We start from the raw sequence: 20,110 nt of genomic DNA, 5'->3' as shown, positions 1-20,110 counted from the left end.
CTGAATTGCTAAAATAAAGTCTTAAGTTAAAAAGAGTCAAAGTTGAGATCAGTCAGTGATAGAAGTGGCATAACTTAATAGACTGGCTATACATTTTCACAGGAAAGAGTAGTGAGAACACTCAACATCTTATCAAAGCTCAGGAAACCATGAGTGGACTATAATAGTCATATAATAATAATATTGATAATAGCAGTATTATTTACCCTCATTGTAAGACCTTCCAGTGTTTAGGTACTGTGCTAAGCTTTTTCCATAAAGTATTTCATTTAGTTCTTGCAAGACCTGGAGGTAAGAGCTCAGAAGGTCATCCAGCACTGTCCAGGGCAGGGGTCCTGGCCTGCAGACACATCTGCTTTCCTTGGCACCTTGATTCCCTCTATCCTGTCCATGAGCTGTGAGGCCTGACTCACCAAACAATGTCTAGTGAGAATGTGGTCCCCTTGCTCTCTCGTGGCAGGAGGAGGCACAGGGCAGATTGTGGAGCAGGATGGGTCATGTGATGGCTACAGAGGCCTTAGTGTAGGTTAATAAGCTGGCATCTTCTTGGTTTAGTGAGCAAGACAGGGAGATTGTCCTGGGAACTGAAGCCCAGACTGTGGATGCCAGCAGGTAAAGGGCTGTGGGGGCAGCTATTCAGTTATCATCCACCTGAGACAACTACTGAATCGGTTCACAGAGCTGTAACAGGGGTGGAAAGCCCAAGCCTGCTCAGACTGGAGCAGTGCTCTATAGCTTGCAGAGCCCTCTCTTCTTCCTAGTGAGGGGCTCTTTCCTCCACACTGCCCAGCCTCCTGTTCGAGATTCTCCCAAGCCACAGTCTGGGGCAAGAAGGTCCCCTCTCCCCCTCCTTCCAGGTGCTGGTTAAACAAAAATGATTTCTCTGAGGCAAAGGAATAGTGAGGGAAGGAGAGAGGGAGAGCTAATAAGTGGCCTTTGCCATGTCCCCCAAAGTCCCAAGGGACCATACCTGCATCTTTTCATAAGGAACATCATCATAGACTCGGGGCTCAGGCCACTGATCCTGGCAGGATCTTGCGTATCTAGAAGATACAAGGGATGATGATGATGATGATGATGATGATGTGACAGTGATACTTATGCAGCTTACAGTGCTTTCCTGTCCACTTATTTGATTCTGGCAGCAGCTTTTAATGGAGGTCAGAAAGTCAGTGATAGCAGCATGCCAGGCAGCACTGTGCCACTGATGTGTTTAGAGCTTATAGGCAGGGACGCATGGGATTCTCACAATCCAGGAAGCAGGTTATTCATCGCCTCCATTCTGTACGTGAGAAAACAGAGGATCCAGGCTGGCAAGCAACCAGCCTAAGCTGTTGGTCGTGATAGAGCCATAACTCGAAGCTGGCACTTATAATACAAACTCCGCAGACGAGCCTCGTGCCTGCCCAGAGACTCAAGGGTATGGGGACCCTAAGTTTCTATGGCATGAGCGCAGAGCCCAGGCCATGGTGCAAAAGAGCTTCTCCTTTCTGGCTCATTCCACCCACAGCATCCCCAACCCTGAGCCTCCTCCTTTAGCCAGCTTACTCCTCCTGATGGAAGAGGAAGGCACCCACTCTGACTTCCCAAGGAAGCAGTCTTTCTCAGCCCATCCTCCCTTCCCTCCCATTCCGCCTCTGAGAGGGAGCTGAGATAGGAAAGGTTGTAGGCAGGTTTGGGGGGCTGTGGGGTACTGGCCCTTACAAGAAGGAGTTGCGCCCTGCACTGACGATGCTGGTTAGGGTCTCCACATCCACATAGTCATAGTGCAGTGCTTCGGGAGTGACTTTGGAGCCCATCTCCACTAGCAGCAGCCCAAGCCAGCGGCCCATGTCCTCTGAGCAGCTTGCCTGAGGGAGAGAAGGTACAAGCTGAGTTCACTGTGGCACATTCAGGGCCTCTGGCTACCCACTCACTTCAGCCAAACCCATATACGTATAGTATCTGTTTGGACTTAGGGATCCAAGAGGAGCAAGACTAGAACACTCATCCAGAAACCCAAGTTTTCTGGATAGCAAATAGAGAAGCCAGCTACCTCTCTGAAACATATAACCTCACTCATTATCCTCAGAGCCTTCTGGACCGATTGCATATGAAAACAAAATTTAGGTGTTCCCTGAACTTTTTAAAAAATATTTGCTTTTTATTAAATGAGGAGGCTATTTATCACATAACTCACATTTTTTTCTTGTATCATAAATGCCAATTATATATACTGTTGTATACAGGAAAATCTCTAAGAAGTTGCTGGTCAACTAAACACATGTTTTAATTTAAAGAACATTATCATAAAATATATAATATAAATATTAGAAAACATATGAATTTTTGCCTAACTAAAAAAGTTATGACAGTTTGATTCCACTTGTTTGACTTAGTATGAATAGAATGCTAGATTTCTAATTTTAAAAAATAGATATGTAACAAGCAACAAAGATTTACTGTAAACTACAGTCAATATCTTGTAATAACCTGTAATGGAAAATAATTTCAAAAATAATATATGTGCATATATAACTGAATGACACAAAAAACAACTCTACTTTTTGAAATTTAGGAATGTTTATCTTCCAGTTTTTCTAAATGCTCTATGGACATCTAATAACATATGAGAAGCAGAATTTTAAATATATTTGTGTAAGATATAAGATTAATATAAGTTAATATAAATAGAAATCTATTATGTTTAAATTGGGAGACCTGGGTTCGATCTCTGAGTCGGGAATATCCCCTGGAGAAGGAAATGGCAACCCACTCCAGTATTCTTGCCTGGAGAATCCCATGTTTAAATTACTGATGACATCATTCAAGATGCTCCTATTCTTATTTTTTTTGCACTTGATAAATACTCAGAGAAATGTTAAAGAGCATCATCATAAAATCAAGTTAGCACACAAAAACTAAACTTGAATTTAAAAAGCACAATTTTTGCCAGAAAGCTCTTTGTGAAGAGAAAAGGAAAGCTCTTTCTGAAGAGAAATAAAAGACCCATCTCAAGCTACTGAAAGTAGAAGTGACTTACAGAGTCAATATTTCCTTACATTTAATAACTGAGAGAGGCAGTGGGTACTGGGCAAAGAAAACAATACCAAGAGGCTGGGTCTTAGTTGTAGGAAAAAGACCAAGAGGCCATTAATCCTCTGTGGAGCTTTGGATGAAGCATGTGACTGCCCTGGCCTCAGTTTCCTTATCTGTAATATGAGGGGGTAGTTGTTTAAGTTTTCCTTCAGTTATATTTTAAATTTCTAAATAGCTGAAGGATTGACATGTAAAGAGAGATTCAGTGTATTCTGTATGACCCCAGAGAGGAGGCCTGGTGTCGGTGGGTAGTTAGGAAAAATGAGTGGGTGAAATGAAATCACATTGTCATTCAGCCATTTGTCCAACAGATGTTAATTGAGTCCTTACTGTCCCTTATTGAGCCCAATACTGTCCAGCCCAGGATTGCTGCATATCAGGCTGGGTTCTGGAAAAACAAAAATATGCTGAACGGGTGTAGTTGCTGCCTATACAGAGTTTTAAGATTTCAACTCAATATGGAGAGAATCTTTGTAAAAATTTAGTTGCTTGCTGGGAGGAGCAGTGGTTTATCTGAGATGAACAGTCACTGGTGGGAAGTAAGTTTTAGAGAGGTTTCCAAAATTAGATCAGAGTTAGACTAGATGCCTTTTAGGCTTGGGACTATATTTATAAGGCAGAATAAACAAACCTTGGGTCTAGGGTTCCCAGATTTAACAAATAAAAATGCACAATTCTCTTAAGTTTGAATTTCAGATAAACAATAGTTTATTAGTATAGGTGTGTCCCAAATATGGGATATACTTGTACTAAAAAGAATTAGTTAGCATTTATCTGAAATTCACATTTAAGTGGGTGTTCTATAGTTTAACCGGCTACTTGGCAACAGCTGGCTTACTTTCCCTCTTCCTTAGTCCCTGTAATGTCAATAAAGTCCCCTGGACAAAAGCCAACCTCCAGGCCAGAGCTCCTCTTAGCTCCCACCCCTAAGCTATTTTCTCTTCTCACCTCCAAGATAGCGACCTCCTGGCGGTTGTGTAGGATCCTGAAGGCAAATGGGTGTCTGGGCCCAAAGCCTGGGGCCACCTCACAGCCGCGGAGGGCAATGGCGTTCACGTGGGTCCGCAGGTCTGTTCGGTCCTTATGGAAATACAAGGTGTTACGCTTCAGGCGGCACCAGCGCTCCTTCCATCCGTGGTTCACCAGCACGTTCAGATAACCTGGGAGGGAGAGACCAGCGATGCGACCTCCTGACAGTGCTGGGGGACACAAGTCAGGGCGCAGGGACAGAGGGCCCGGGCAACTCCTGTACTCTAGCTGGAGAGAAAGGCCTTCCGGGTCCCGAGTCAGCTCATTCCTGGCCTGTGACCTCAGCTTTGTTTGTTATCTGTGAACAGGGGATTGATAATCATATTTGTACATACTTGCACAGCCTTCAGACCATACCAACCTTGATGAAAAGCACAGAACCACTATATATAATGAACGAAAGACACAACTCTTCCTTCTGCCTTTCCTCCTAAAATAGCAAAAACTAATTGCGGAGGACAGAAAACAATGGCTGATGCTGCCACCTGGTGGCAGCGTGTGGGAACAAAAACCGTGTAGCCAGGATGAAGAGCTAAAAACAAGTGAGGGGCAGGCTGATGACTTTAGAATTCCCTTTAATGTTTTAGGTCTTAATTTGTTTTTTACCATAACAGTGTCCTCAACCACTTACAAAATATTTCTTTATATCCATGTGCTTTTATAATGTTCTTTCCAGGTTAGCAGAATATTACTGTTTACCTAAAACACGTGATTTTTTTTTAAAAATTGGATTCCAGTACGTGGAACAATGTGTTTAGATGAACAATGTTTCTTTTCTTTCAAACTACTTTTAATTCGCATTTTATGCATTTACAATAAAGTCCTTATATACTTTTTTTCAAGAAATATCCTTGTAAGACTGGACCATAACTTAAACACTTGGTATATTATATTATATACTGGGAAGTTAAGATGCTCTTCTCTTGTCATAGTAGAGGAAACTGAGACCCAGAGATGGGCAGTGATCGGCACTAATGTCATAGAGAGCATAGAAATAGGACAGTTGGCTGACTTTTCCTTCTGTTAGGTGTCAGGGCCTCATGGAGGAGTGGGGGATGGGCATGGATTATTGATGGAGTGGAGGTTAGGCATCTAGTAGGATTCTATCCTCTGCCTTAGGAATGAGGTAGATTAGGGCTGGAGGGTCTTCTGGCTTGGCCCCAGGATCCCTCATCAACAGGGTCTGAATTCTCTGCATGCATGGTACCCACCACAGCATGGAACCTCCTCAGTAGAGGACGCCTGCAGGTCATCAGCCAGTGCCTTCTTCTTAGAGAAGCTGATGATACGGGTGATCTTGCGGCCTGCAGCCCTGCTCATTGAACCCTTCAGCTCTGACAGGCTGCTCTTCTTCCCTTTGCCTGTTGCCGTGGAGATGGGTTAGGTGAGGGGAGGGAGCCCCAAGTTCCAGATCACCTGCCCCTAGCCTTCCCCCCAGCCTTTGAACCAGCACACAAGGCCTGGCCCAGTATGGATAGGCCAGGTCACATCAGCCAGGTCTCCAGAATGGTCGGGACCTGATCTGCACTGCGTGTGCTCATGGCAAGGCCCCTCCCAGCTCTAGCATTTTCCCACCTGAGCCCCCAGAGGCTCCTACCGTGTTCACGGCCCAGAGTGGAACAGCTGTCACCCATGCCCAGGCTGTCAGAATCCGAGGTCTGCTTCTCTTGGGACAGCCTCTGGTGAGGAACACAGACAGCCCCCTGTCAGAGGCACACTCAAAGTCTCCCTTTCTTGGTTCAGTCTCCTCTTGACCCCTGTACATGAGGATTAGCTAACGAAATATTTGTCAGTAACTGTCATACTGGTATGAGGAGGACAGCTATGACTTAGGGTGGTTGTGTCTTCCATTTATTTGGAAGTGAGGAATTCAGTCTATTTGGGGAGTGAGAAATTCAATATAATAGGCTGAGATTAGAGTCCTGGGAGTTTGGACCATATCTGGTAGGTGATGGGGAGGTAGGAAGGTATTTAAGTGGGACAGTAGTGAAGTTGGTCTTGTAGCCCCCCAGCTGCATCATGGGAGATGGACAAGAAGGGGGCAAAACTGGAAGCACAAGGGGCAGTAAGAATGTCATCCTGGGCAACAAGAAACTTGACAGGAGGGTGAACCAAGCACCAGTGAGGATGGGGAAAAAGATGAGTTGGCATTTTCAAAACAGTCATAACAGGACTCGGTGGTCAGTAAATGTGAATGGTGATGAGAGAGGAATCCATTACAATTCTAGCTTGGATGAGAGAATGGCAAAGATACCACATACACCACCCACCCACCCCATGGTAACAACTTCATGGTCAGCCAGCAGTATTTTTACTTATGCCAACTCTGGACCAGTCATTCATTCATTCCTATTAAGGAGTGGTGTAGAATAGTCAAGATGGACCTTGGAAGAAATGATGTCTTTCCTCAGCTGTGGGGATGGGAGAAAATCCTTTCACCTCTCCAAGCCTTCTCACTTGAATTACCCTCCTGTCAGTGGGCCGCTGTGAGGCACCAGGGAACTGGCACAAGTGAATTGTGAGGCTAATTGTTAGAAATTGTCATTCCTAACATCTGTGTGGTATGTGACTATCCCACTTTAAGAAGCTAAACTGTGCCAGCCAGACTCCGGACAAGACTACAGTGATACCTATTCACTTAAAAAGGTGAACTTACAGAGCTCTGAGGCCCCTAAACCTTTTCTGGAGATACCCTAGACCAGGCTCGGGGATGCTTTGCTATAAGCATAGTAATAGAAGGCAGGGGAAATGAGAGAGTCTGTGTACTCTCCCAAGTTTCCAAAAGTTGGAAAAATGGCAACTGTCAGAAATGGGACAGAACTGTCAGGTATAAAGAATCACCTCTGTAAACTGTGGAACAGAAGTTGTGGTTCCTATTTGTTCTGTGATGATGTACAGAAGTTTTTCATCAAGCTAGACAGCAAATATAAAGAAACACTGTGTGCACTTTGGAATTGACTTAATGACGGTGACAGCTCAGTCACAGGAGTCTATGGAGAGAGAGAGCCACCAGTAACACGTCCTCACTCCCACTCTTCTCCAGAAACACCACCTAAACATTTTAGCTACCCTCCTGCTGTACACTCAGCCACTGGTCAGCTGGCTGGGTGTGATCAGCTAGCTCTGTTCTTATTATGTGTGACTTTGGGCAAATTTCTTTTTGCCATGGCTTCCTTTTCTGAAAATGCAGTTCATCAAAGAATTGTAGAAATTAAGTTAGGTACACACACACATAAAGCATTTAGAACAGTGCCGGCCACAGTCACATTTTCTATAATGCTAGCCTTTATTATGTCGTGTGAGACCCTTATGTGGGGGTCTTAACTTCCCTTAGGATTTGGGGCTGAGTCCCATGATCACCCACAGCAGCTGGTGAAACATAGGCTTTAGCGTGTATTTGCCGGTGGCCTGACAGAATGAAACGACTGCTTCACTTATGTCCCACTGGACACTCCTTGTCTGACTGATTGATTCCGATTTGGTGTTCATGGCTTGGTTCAAGTGTGACCTCTTCCTGTCCTGGCAGGGTAGTCACTCCCTTCTCTGGCTTGTGCTGCACCTTGGACATGGGCATTCATGAATTCAGTAAGTGTTTATTAAGTGCCTGGTCAATGTCTGGCTTCACCAGCAGCCTGCGCGTCCCTTGGGACAGAGCCTGTGCTGAGCTCCCACAGGCTGTCCCAGAGGGGCCCTGTGAAGACAGAGGTACCTTGTCCAGGTCCACCTTGCACAGGAGGACTGGGGATCTGGGCACGTCTGCCCCCTCGGTGCCCCCGACGGCTTTGCTGACCTCTCGGATGACCTGTGGAGAGGACACACACTGTGAACAGGTGAGAGATGCTGTGGGGACAGAAGCAAGAACGAGGTCCAGCAGAGCGATTGGGATCACTGGGTGGGAGACAGGTTGGCATGGCCTCCTGCCCCATGTGTAGGGCACATCAGGCTCTGAACAGGCTTTCTCCTGTGTCTGTCCCTTGAATTGAAAATGTAAGGAGCTGGGAGCCGAGAGGCTTGGCTTCTAGACCTGGTGCCATTACTACTTAGTTGCATGGCCTTGGCAAAGCCATGTCCCTGCTCTGGGATTTCATTTCCCCATCTGTAACACAGGGATGCTACTGTCCACTGCTACCTCCTTGGGGGTGTGAGGACCAGTGAGGTGACGGGTGTGAAGGGCCATGTGCATGCCCTGCACAGGCATGAGGAACTCACTTCTGTGACATGTTGGAACTTTACAACAACCCGCAGAATAGCCAGGATTATTCTCTCCATTTCAAAGATGTGGAAACTGAGACTCCAAGGCTCTCACCTGCGGCCCTGCAGCACAAGCGTCCTGATCATGAAATAGTAACAGACCGCTGCTGCTCATCTGTCAGGTGGCTTTGCCTGGATTATCCCCTTGTATATCCCTACAGCAGCCTTGTGGGGTGGGGTACTTTGGTCCCCAAATTACAAATGAGGATGATGAGGCTCTGCCCTACTGTCTGCGCTAACAGGGGTACCAAGGCAGGCCTCTTTGACTCCAAGTCTAGGGCTTTTTCTTACCCAACCACCGTGCCTTAGGACAGAGCACTCCCCCCACCCCCACCCCAGTAGGCAGGTTGTCTCTCTTCCTTCCCCTCCTGAGACAAAGGCAGTAATGAGAAACTGTAAACATCCCAGTGGGAGAGCTGGTTATCACAGGAAGGAAGAGAGGATAGGGAGGGAGGGAAGGGGGGGTTTGTTTCTTTGTTTGGAAGATCAGAGGAGGAGAGGTCTGCTGCAAGGGCCTGGGCTTCACCATCACTGACAGTAGTTGCTGACGGTTACTGAGGACTTGCTGCCTGGCAGGCTCTATGTCAGGTACTCTCTAGAATGCTTACAAGAGCCATTTTATAGAGGCAGAATCTGAGGCACAGGGAAGTGAAGTCCTTTGCAGAAGATCACATAGTCAGTAAATGCTGCCTAGGTCCGGGACTTGAACTTAAGGTCTGTATAGCACCAAAGTCTTCCCTCGTCTTGTCACCTTGGGACTAGATTTCCTTAGATTTTCCTTGGAATTGGATTCACTTCCATTTCTGGTCCGAACCACTGGTGGTCACCTCAGCTTCCTCATCTATAAAATGGGAACAATATTAGTCCCATGGTGAATAGTAAATGAAGTCATGTGTATAAAGCTCTTACCACAATGCATGGTGCAAAGTAAGTGCTCAGTACAGGGTAACTCTAATTGTTGTGTAAGATGCAGGAACTGGGTCATAGGTGGATCTTATAAGTATGCACATTTCACCTAAGATAAAGAATTTCTCCTTTATTTAAAAAAAAAGGATTAGCCTGTCTAATGATAAAATCAGCTTCTTCTGTGGGAGGTCTTAAACTCTCTATTCCTGGAGATGTACATTGCAGGTAGGATAGACACACAGTAGGCATGGTAGGGGGTTCAGATAGCTAGAAGGAACATAGGTCTCTACGCTGAGGTCTGTCTCCTGGAGATATCCGAGGCCCATTTCCACATAAAGCCCTAGCCATGTGGAAGGTACTTACCCTCTGAGCCAGGCCTGTTCTTCCAGTGACAGGGGCCCACCCCACTGAGGGCTGGGCCTGGGGAAGAGAGGAAGGAAGGGAGGAGGGAGGGAGGGAGGGTGGAAGGGTGGGTGAAGGGCACAGGCCCCCCTGTACCTTCAGCCACTCCTCGGCCTGCTCCCGGCTCTGCAGCGCCAGCACCAGGACTTCAGTAGCCCCCTGGGAGAAGCGCAGCTCGTGCCTCTTGTGCCGGCTGTCCTTGGGCACATAGATGACATTGCAGACATCCAGCGCTAGCCTCAGATGTGGCTGCCGGTCCTTGGAGCTTTTGTAACACTGGACAGGAAGAGAAGGGGTTAGGGCCTCCTGGAGTGGAGAGTGGAGGGAGGAGACTGAAACTCAGCCTGCCCCAAAGAGACCTTCCCACCCTTCCCAGCTGTGGGCACTGCATGAAGACAGGGCCTGTGCCTGTTCACCACAGAGACGAGACACCTGGGAGGGGCATCTTTGGGAAAGCTCCAGATCTCAAGGGCTACTGAGCGGTCTCAAGGGCTACTGAGCGGTCTCAAGGGTCACAGCTACTTATTTAGGAAGAGGCAGGTTTTAGCACAATACCAGGAAGACCATTCTAGTCTAAAGAACCAGGGAAGAAACAGGCTGTCTTGGGAGGAAGCCAGCTCTCTGCTATTAATGGGCTACAAGGCAAGAATGTGGGAGACAGTTACAGCAGAGATGGAGTTACAGCTGGGCTTGGGAAGTCCATAGTTGATCAATAATGATTCTCACTTCCCAGTTCTTACTATGCGGCTACCATTACCTTGATACCAGGACCTGACAATGACATTACAAAAAAGGAAAGTCATAGGCTAATGTCTCTCATAACATAGTTGTAAAAACTATAAACAAAAGAATCCAGACAAATAAAAACCATACTGCATAGAGATCAAACGTTTTCTAAGAGTGCAAGAGTGGGTTATCATTCAAAAACTAACCATGTAATTTGTTGTAGGACCAGAAAAAAGAGAAAAACTACATATTTCAATATAAGCAGAAAAAATATTTGATAAAATTCTGTATTCATTTGTAACATAAACTCTTAGCAAACTCTTAGAGGGAAACTTGCTTAATGTGATAATAAGGAGTACCTACAAAAAAACCCCACAAACAAACATCAGCCTTAATGGTGAATTATTGAACTTTCCTTTGAGATCTGGATTGAGACAAATGTGCCTACTCTCATCACTTCTGTTTATATCATCCTAGAGGTCCTTAGTTGTTCTTGTTTAGTCACTCAGTCGTGTCCGACTCTTTGCGACCCCACGGACTATAGCCTGCCGGGTCCTCTGTCCATGGGATTCTCCAAGCAAGAATACTGGAGTGGGTTGCCACTCCTTTCTTCAGGGGATCTTCCTGACCCAGGGTTTGAATGCACATCTCCTGCATTGGCAGGTGGATTCTTTACCACTGAGCCACCAGAGAATCTCCACTGGAGGTCATAGCCATTGCAGTAAGTCAAGAAAAAGAAGGCATGATGTGTGGAAAGGAGTATGTCATGATTCTTGGCCTGATTCTGACCTGGGATGAGCTTTTCATTGCTCCAAGGTGAGAAAAGGTCATGTTTCAGCAGATACATGTTTAGTAAGACTTAACAGGTAAAGAGATGTCATTTTTTCCCCAGAAATTATGTCCATCCTTATACTTTGGAATTAAAGGTATATTTCTTTTATGAAATGATAGTGATGAGACATGACAAATTAAAAAGTTTCAAGTTATATAATAACAAGTATTACATGGGCTCAGTTTCAGAAAAAGACAGATGTATAGAAATGAGGGTGGAAGTTTATGCATCAAAACTTAACAGTGGTTAGCTCTTGGTCAATGGGACTTTTTAAAAAAAATCATTTTTCTTTTTCTTTTCTAGCTTTATAATTAAATACATTTACTTAGTGAAAAACGATAAACATTGTTTTAAGATAAAAAAAATCATGTTTCGGAAAACAAAACTTGGTAAAGTCGATCAGTTCTTCACATTTTTTTTTTTTTTTAATTCTGCTTGGGTAGGAGAGCTCTGTTCTCAGAAGAACTGTCCTTTGAGCCTCTGTGCACAAAGCAAACCCAGAGGAACAGAGGCAGGCATGCCTGCACGCACACAGACACACACATGCAAGTCCACGTGAGGCCAAGAGGCTGTCGTCTGTGGCCACTCACCAGGAGCTGGTCCTCCTTGATGACGGTCAACTGCTTGGCCCACTGCCCGAAGCGCTTTTTCCGCAGCAGGAAGGCACATATCCTGCAGTCCCTCACCAGGTGCATGGAGGCCTCCTCTGAGGGCCACTGGTGTGTGGGCTGTGGCCCTTTCCCTTCCTCCTCCTCCTCATCGTACGACTCGTAGGAGCTGCTCATGGCGTCAGAGTCATTGTCTGCAGGAGCCACAGGAAAGGACCTGTCCCTGTGCTGTCACCCGGTGTGTGGGGAGGTGGGCCTTCTTACTCTTTTGCAGATATTCCTGCTCTGGGGCCCAAGGGGTGGGTGTGAGGTGTGATCCTGGTAAGGACTAAGCTCCCACACGGGCCCCGTGTCTTTCAGATTTACCACTTGCTTTGTGATCTCAGTGACTTTACCTCTCAGAGCTTCAGTTTCCTCATCAATGAAATGGTCATAATAAATTATAATACCTACCTCACTAGGCTATTTTGAGCAGCAACAAATGCAGAACGTTTAGCTGAGTGTTTGGCACTCACTGAGGGCTCAGTAAACATCAGCTATTGTCTTTACCCATCATCTTTGCATCTGTTGTCTCAGGTCATGTTCATGGCCCTCAGCAAGTCCCTGTTTGATACAGAGGAATCTGGAGGCTCAGGGAGAGTAAATCACTTGCTTAAGGTCAGTTACCGAGAGTCAGGGCAAGGGCTTCATTGGGGGCTCCTAAGTCTGCTCAGCAGTCCTCCCACTGAACCCAAGGATCACTGAGAAAAAGGGCTTTGAGGCCTCTGTAGTGACCCCAGGGAGTTGAGGGGGGCAGTGGGTATGGGCATGCCAAGGTCAGGTCAAGGTTTGTTCTTCCTGAGGACAGAACTGGACTGAACGTCCACCTAGTACTTACAAGAATTCTTCAGCTCCCCATTCATCCTGGTGGCAGGGTAGCTGCTGTCTGCATCCTCATAGTAGCCATCCATAAGCGAGTGGGCTGGGCTGCAGCCATCTGTGGGGTTGGCAGAAAGAGCAGTACTTGGAGAAATGCAGGCAGACTCCAGGTGCCAGGGCTGGTGAAGATCTTAGACATGGTGTCCTCCTCAGGGAAGAGGGAGTGGAGCTTCTAGTCACTGCCTGGCCAGAGTGTGGGGCCTCCTCTCCATATCTCATCTGCCTTAGCGCCACACCTGCCCCCTATGCTCCTGTCACCCAGAATGGCCCTACTGGGCCCTGTCACACTTCCAGGCCTATGTTCATGCTCTTCCCTGTGCCCTCTTAGCAAGAGCTAGAAAATTCCTGCTCAGCCTCCAGTACCCAGCCTGAAGATCTTCCCTCTGACCTCCCCAGGCAGGGCATGGTCAGCCTCTCTCCTCTGACCCAGAACACTGGTGTGTGTGTGTGTGTGTCTTGGTCGCAGTTCCAGTCACTGGACGGAGGAGTGGTGTCCCAGCACCTGGGCCCAGCCCCCCTTTCTGCTTTGCCCTTGTCTGTCTTCTTCCACCTCAGCCCCCCTGCTCACTTCTTAACGCATCCACCCCCTCCTCTCCTAAACCTGCAGAGGAGGAGGAGGACTAGAGGAAATAATAATAATACATACAATAGTGAATATATTCAACACATACAATAGCTGCTAATGCTGAATTTTCGCACTTTTCCCATTCATGAGAGTCAGTATAGTATAGCAATGGAAGTATCCTAAATTGTATTTTATATCACAATTACCAAAGGTCTTTATTTTTCTTTTCCATTATTTTTATAAGATACTGAATATAGTTCTCTGTGCTATACATAGGATCTTGCTGGTTATCTGTTTTGTATTTACGAGCTTGATCTGTTAAATCCCCAAATCCTAATTTATCCCTTCCTTTGCCCTTTGGTAACCATAGGTTTATTTTCTATGTCTGAGTCTGTATCTGTATTGTAAATAAGTTCATTTGTATCATACTTTAGATTCCACATATAACTAATATCTTCAGGTCTTTGTCTTTCTCTGATTTACTTCACCCAGTATGAAAACCTCTAGGTCTGTGCATGCTGCTGCAAGTGGCATTATTTCATTCTTTTTTTCCTGTGGCTGAGTAATATTCCATTGTGTGTGTGTGTGTGTGTGTGTGTGTGTGTGTATGTATATATAAAATATCTTTACCCATTCATCTGTTGATGTATGTTTAGGTTGCTTCCATGTCTTGGCTGTTGTAAATAACACTGCTATGAACATCAGGGTTACATGTATCTTTTCTTTTTTCATATTTATTTATTTTTGGCTGTGCTGGGTTTTTGTTGTTGCCCTAGGGCTTTCTCTCATTGCACTGGGCAGGCTTCTCATTGCAGTGGCATCTCTTGTTGCAGGGCACAGGTTCTAGGGCATGTGGGCTCTGTAGCTGTGGCGCACAGGCTTAGTTGGCCTGTGGCATCTTCCAGGATCAGGGATCGAACCCATGTCGTCTTCATTGGCAGGTGGATTCTTAACCACTAGACCACCAGGGGAGCCCCATGTATCTTTTCGAATTAGAGTTTTCTCCAGGTGTATGCCCAGGAGTGGGGTTGCTAGATCATATGGTAACTTATTTTTAGTTTTTTGAGGAACCTCCATATTTTTCCCTTAATGGCTGCACCAACTTATATTCATTTGGGGTCTTTTAAAAAATGCAGATGTCTATGGCTGATTCATGTTGATATATGGCAGAAATCAGCATAATAGTGTAAAACAATTATCCTCCAATTAAAAATAAATAAGGAAAAAAAAATTTAGATCCCTGAACTATATCTCCAGAGATTCTGAGTCACTGGTGTGGGCTGAACTGAGGAATCTACACTATGGAAAAACCTATTTAACTGGATGGTTCTAAACATATGTAAAAATAGAAAATGTATGAAATTCCAAGGAATCAGATTTTTTTTTTTAACAATTAAGATTATTTTGATACGGATGGTCTCTGGAGCATACTTTGAAGCTCAGTGGGTTAAGGGCATGTGCTTTGGGGTTAATCAGATCTGAGTTCAAATCTATCTCCATTATTTACTGAGTGACCTTGGAAAGAAAACACAGTTTCTCTGTATTTCAGATTCTTTACCTATAAAATTGACATGAACAGTTCCTACCTTGGATTAGTGATATAATGCATATGAACTCTCAATATAAAGCCTGGCACATAAAACATCTTAGACAAATGCTGCTGCTACTGCTGCTAAGTCGCTTCAGTCGTGTCCGACTCTGTGCGACCCATAGACAGCAGCCCACCAGGCTCCGCTGTCCCTGGAATCCTCCAGGCAAGAACACTGGTTGCCATTTCCTTCTCCAATGCATGAAAGAGAAAAGTGAAAGTGAAGTCGCTCAGTCGTGTCTGACCCTCAGCGACCCCATGGACTGCAGCCTTCCAGGCTCCTCCATCCATGGGATTTTCCAGGCAAGAGTACTAGAGTGGGGTGCCATTGCCTTCTCCGAGACAAATGCTAGACATCATTATAACTATTATATCTTGGTTTCTGCAGTGCAGGGAGGGAGGTATCAGACCCACTTCATAGATGAAGAAACTGAGGCCACACACTTTTCTAGTGATAGACCCTGGATTAGAACTGAAGTTGCCAGCTCAGGGGACAGGTGCCCACCCTCTCCTCCAGGAAGCCTTCCTTCTTTCAGACCAACTTGCTCTCACACCACGCTGTTCCTCAGAGCACTGCTCTGGGCTCTCAGCCCTACTGTTTTCCTGAGGATGGCAGCACTCAAATTCCCAGTGACTGGGGTGCCCAGTTATATCTCTCAAGTGAGGCTCGCAGCCTGCTTTTCCCAGCAGACATCCTGAGTCTCAGATGCTAGAGACATCCCTGTGGGGTGGACTGGGGTACTCAGGCCAGAAGTGAGGGTGGAAAAGGAGGAGGCGCAGGAGGGAGAGGGAGGGAGCACCGAAAGCCCTCGGACACCTGGCAGGCTGGACAGTGTGCGAGGGCAAGGATACTTCCTGTCGGGCGTGGCGCCCTCTTCCTGGACAAGGTCCCTGGCCTTTCCTGAGGCACTCCCTTCCCTCCCACCCCAGGACCCCCGCTGCTCGAGGAGACAGCTTCTCTGCCCCATCTGAACTCTCTGCAGAGGGGAAAGAGCCTCACCCAGCTGAGAGCTTGTCCTGGGATTCAGGGTCTAGCAGCACTTCATCCCCTCCTTCTCTGTCCTCAAGTGGATAAAATAAAGTCAGCTGCTTCACATAAACAGCTGCTGGCAGTGACATAGGTCCTAAGTCTGAAGAGGGCCATGGATCACCTGGTCCAAGTCCACCATCTCACTAGTTTTGTTTGAACTAGTTTATTAATCATAAGAATAGTATATCATAATAGCCCAAAGATGGAAACAACCCAAATGTCTATCAACTGACAGATGGATAAACGAAATATGGTATATTCATACAGTAGAGTATTATTTGTCTATAAAAAGGAAGTACTGATACATGCAATGGCATGAATGAACCTCCGAAGCACTATGCTGAATAGAGTCACCCAGACAAGAAAGGCCACGCATTGTATGATTCTGTTTAAATGAAATATCCAGATAAGGCAAATTATAGAGACAAAGCAGACTGGTTGAGGGGGAACAGGAAGCGACTGCTTTCTGAGTGTGGGTTTTCCTTCTGGACTAATGAAGATGTTTGGGAACTTGATAGTGCTGATGGCTATGCAACACTGTGAGTGCACTAAACGCCAGTGATTGGACGGTTGGAGTGGTGAGTTCTACGTCATGTGTATTTCACTACCACATGATGAAAAGCACAATCACAACAAAAGAGTGTGAATGGGAAAATATGTTCCCTTTCACCCAGATTTCTGCTCATTCATTTCCTATAGGAAAATACTGTCAAGAGTTTCTTGCATGTCCTAGAAAAACTGTTAAATGCCTGTGTGAGCACCCTATTTAAAAGCGAATGGGATCATGTTACATGCAGTATTTTGACTTTTTTTTCAGTATGTATCCTGGGATTAATTTCTGATCAGCCCGGACAGACCCGTCTCATGTATTGTTTGATGGTTGAAGAATATTCCTCTGTGCTGCCAAATGATAGGGTATCGGGACACAGAAGTCTGATGCAGGTTCAGCTGCACATGGTGCATCACCCAAAAACCATAGTAGAGTTTCTTGTATGCAATGTTAAGTCCCTATTCCAGGCCGTAGCACTCGTGAACTTCCGCCCTAGTACCTTGATATGTGTGTATCCAGCCCCTCTTTCTTATTTCAAGGGTAGAGGAACAGAAGCCCAGAGAGGGGCAGAGGGTTGTTCAAGGTCACATAGAACTGGGTCTGGAGCCCCAGGCCATGCCTACTGGCCCGCCCACCCAGGCTGTCACAGGAGAGGTCATGGTCTCCCACGCTCCTCCCCAGTAGGTGGGCATGGTGGAATGGTGCCAGGCTTGGAGCTCTAGCCCCAGCAGGACACACAGGAGCTTCAGGACAGGAGCCTTCTCCCCCTCACCCCCAACCCTCAGGGATGAGAACTTACTGTGGGAGCTGATATACTCAGGGGACTTGCCAGGTCCCAGGGGAAGGGCCTCCTCATAGTAGTCCTCAGGCGGAGGCCTGTTGGGGAGTGGTGGAGGCAGGTCAGCTGTCTGAAAGAGGACAGAGGAGGTGTGTGAAACCCAAAAGACCAGGAGAGCATGGGGAGCAGGCAGAGTGACAGGGAGGAGCCTGGGGACGAGGGGGACAGGAGCTCCTAAAAGGCAGGATGCAGTCTCTGAATATGAAAGGACATGCTGCTGCTGCTAAGTCACTTCAGTCGTGTCCGACTCTTAGCAACCCCATGAACTGCAGCCCACCAGGCTCCTCCGTCCGTGGGATTTTCCAGGCAAGAGTACTGGAAGGATATGATGCGTGGTCAACAACTGGTACCATTTATGATGGTGATGATAGTGAATTATGCAGTCAACAGATAATGTTTGATGTGATTTGAGCCCCCTGCCCTAATTTCATGGCCCCAAAGGCTGGGAACTTCATTTTTGGTCTGTGATCTAGACCTTCATTTTTGTAGGTGAAAACTCAGGGTCAGAGACCGGAAGTGATCTGCCACACAGCAGAAGGGAGGAAGGCAGAGGCCACCCATCTTGTGATCCAGAGCTTTCCCCATCACTCCTCCTGTGCTCCTAAAATCAGAAGTTGGGGTGGGCATGTCCTTTGGGCCTGAAGGGACAGGTCAGTTTACCACATTATCCCTGATCGGCACTGGCACAGTGAGCATGCCATCATGAATCATTAAAATGTTCTCACAGTGCTGTTTCTGCCCTTAACCATCACACTGAAGACAGAGTAGATCTGTTATGGTCAAGAGGATCCCCAGCATTAGAGTTGAGAGTTTCCCTCCCTCCTCCAGAGAAAACGAGGGCCAGAGAGTGTAAGAACTCACTTGTCTCAGAGATGGACTCTTGGCTGGCTCAGGACTGGCTGCTTTGCAGGACTCTGCCTCGTCCTCTGGCATGTCTTGAAGGCTGCTCAGGTCACAGTCTAGGGGGAGTCAGGCCATTAGGACAGAGTAAGTGGAGGATGAGCACGGCAGAGTGAGAAGAGGACTAGATTTGGGGTCAGGAAGCCCAACCACCTCCATTAGTAATCCAGGGCAAGTGACTTCATCCCTCTTATCCATAAAGTGGTCACAATAATCCCAGTGTTATCAGGGAATCAGATGGGATAATGCAGTTTGGTACAGTGCTTTGGAAGTTTCCAAGGGTTATTTAATGAAGGCATGGTGTTTTCCCTAAGTCTGTCAGTCCATGAATCCTCTCATCTGACCCACAGCTTTCTCCCTGTGTTGTATAGTGCCGTTCTCCCTTGGGATAGATCAGGGATCGCACACACCCTGCACGCGGCCTGGCTTGGCTGCTCCCATATTCTAGGTGCCTCTGCTGGTCCCTCACAGCTTCATTTTCTGCTGAGCTGCCGGACCGCTCAACTCAGAGACCAGGCAGCTACTAAGATGGATGTTAGCAGCAGATGAGACAAGGCCCTATTGCCAGCATTCTTCAGCCTGTGTGTTCATCCCTACCCTTCCTCAAATCTTGAGCTGATTTCCTGTAACTATGGATTTTGACTAGACTTTCAGACCTGACAGGGCCCAGAGAGGCAAAGGGACTTTTCTGAGGTGACTCAATTTCGTAATGTTAGCGCCAGACCCAGATGCAGGGGACCCTTCTAGAGACTGAGGTGGTAGACGTGCATGACGTGCATGAGCTGGAGGGACAGATTCAGAGTAGCTTACCAAATTCTTCGAAGAGGGACTCCACGAAGCTGGGCCCAGAGTGGAGGTCCGCTGTGTTCACATACAGGTAGGAGGCTTCTTTGGCTGTGAGGAAGGGGAGAGCAGGCCAGCAGTGAGGAGGGGCATGGGGGCCCAGGACTGCTGCTGCTGCCGCCGAGGGTGGCTAGTCCACCCCGCCCACTCAGACTTCCGTCCTGCACAGGACACAGCACTCAGGTTGCAAAGCATGTGCATATCCTACATCATCTCCAGAGCTTTCAAACTTTGTTTCCTTTTTTCCATTGTTATTGAGGATCTCCTTCTCTGAGTGAAAGGATGCCCAGAGCCCAATATAGAGGACAAAGTAGAGGCGCTGCTTTGGGGACAGCTGGGGGCCAGTCGGCAAACTGCTGGCCCTTTCATTCGCCAGCAGTCCTGTGAGAGTGGCCGAGGACACTGTCCCTGGGAAGTGAGGCTCAGTTTCACCCAGTGGTGACCCCCCCATGTCACTTAGACCCCTCCAACCCTGCGGGATAGGACACAGCCCCTTTAGAGTTTACTGAGCTCTTGATTTACACATACCATCTTGTGGGCTCTCTTGAAGTTGGGGAAAGGCTGGAGCAGAGGAGGAAGCTTTGCTGCTGAGAACACAGTGAGGCAGAGAGGCTGTGGGGAGTAGAGGGAGGGCCTGAGTGGAGATGGAGGGGCAGGCACACTACCCATAAAGCCAGGAGGGAGTGTGTGAGCATGCATCTGAGTGCAGGAGAGTGTGATGTGTATGTGATATGTCTGTCAGAGTGTGTGTGAGTGTTGTGCATATATGCTGTGTGTATGTGATGAGTGAGTGTGTTTTGTGTGATAGAGCATGGGGGTGCGTTATGTGTGATGTGTGTTACTGTGTGAGGTCTGTGTGAGAGCATGTTGTGTGTGTGAGTGTGTGGTAGTGGTGTGTACATGAGTATGTATGGCATGTGTGTTGTGTGAGTTTGTAGAGGGCCAGGGGTGGAGGAGGACAAGGAGCACAGCCAGGGCTATGGTGGACAAAGCTTGGAGTGCATGGGGACGCTGGTTAGACCATGAAGGGAGCTGAGCTGCCATGC

The 20,110-nt window shown here is 47.0% G+C and overlaps 1 protein-coding gene across 3 annotated transcripts in view; it reads right to left on the bottom strand.

The window, feature by feature from the left end:
- Window positions 1–20,110, bottom strand: part of AFAP1L1 (actin filament associated protein 1 like 1) — a 67,722-nt gene that overhangs the window by 18,140 nt on the left and 29,472 nt on the right. For 2 of the 3 annotated variants that reach the window (XM_068979927.1, XM_068979926.1), the window contains exons 2-13: window positions 19,032–19,115; window positions 18,183–18,280; window positions 17,283–17,391; window positions 12,710–12,808; window positions 11,815–12,026; window positions 9,763–9,942; window positions 7,817–7,909; window positions 5,705–5,786; window positions 5,319–5,468; window positions 4,027–4,238; window positions 1,705–1,850; window positions 971–1,043 (exon numbers count right to left, since the gene is read on the bottom strand). In XM_068979927.1, coding sequence (XP_068836028.1) covers window positions 971–1,043; window positions 1,705–1,850; window positions 4,027–4,238; window positions 5,319–5,468; window positions 5,705–5,786; window positions 7,817–7,909; window positions 9,763–9,942; window positions 11,815–12,026; window positions 12,710–12,808; window positions 17,283–17,391; window positions 18,183–18,280; window positions 19,032–19,115 — 1,538 coding nt within the window. The remainder of the gene's footprint in view (window positions 1–970; window positions 1,044–1,704; window positions 1,851–4,026; window positions 4,239–5,318; window positions 5,469–5,704; window positions 5,787–7,816; window positions 7,910–9,762; window positions 9,943–11,814; window positions 12,027–12,709; window positions 12,809–17,282; window positions 17,392–18,182; window positions 18,281–19,031; window positions 19,116–20,110) is intronic. The other variant, XM_068979928.1, reaches the window with a different exon arrangement.

This window comes from Capricornis sumatraensis, chromosome 9, assembly GCF_032405125.1.
Source record: "Capricornis sumatraensis isolate serow.1 chromosome 9, serow.2, whole genome shotgun sequence".
NCBI lineage: Eukaryota > Metazoa > Chordata > Mammalia > Artiodactyla > Bovidae > Capricornis > Capricornis sumatraensis.
This window is presented reverse-complemented; position numbering and strand designations above follow the sequence as displayed.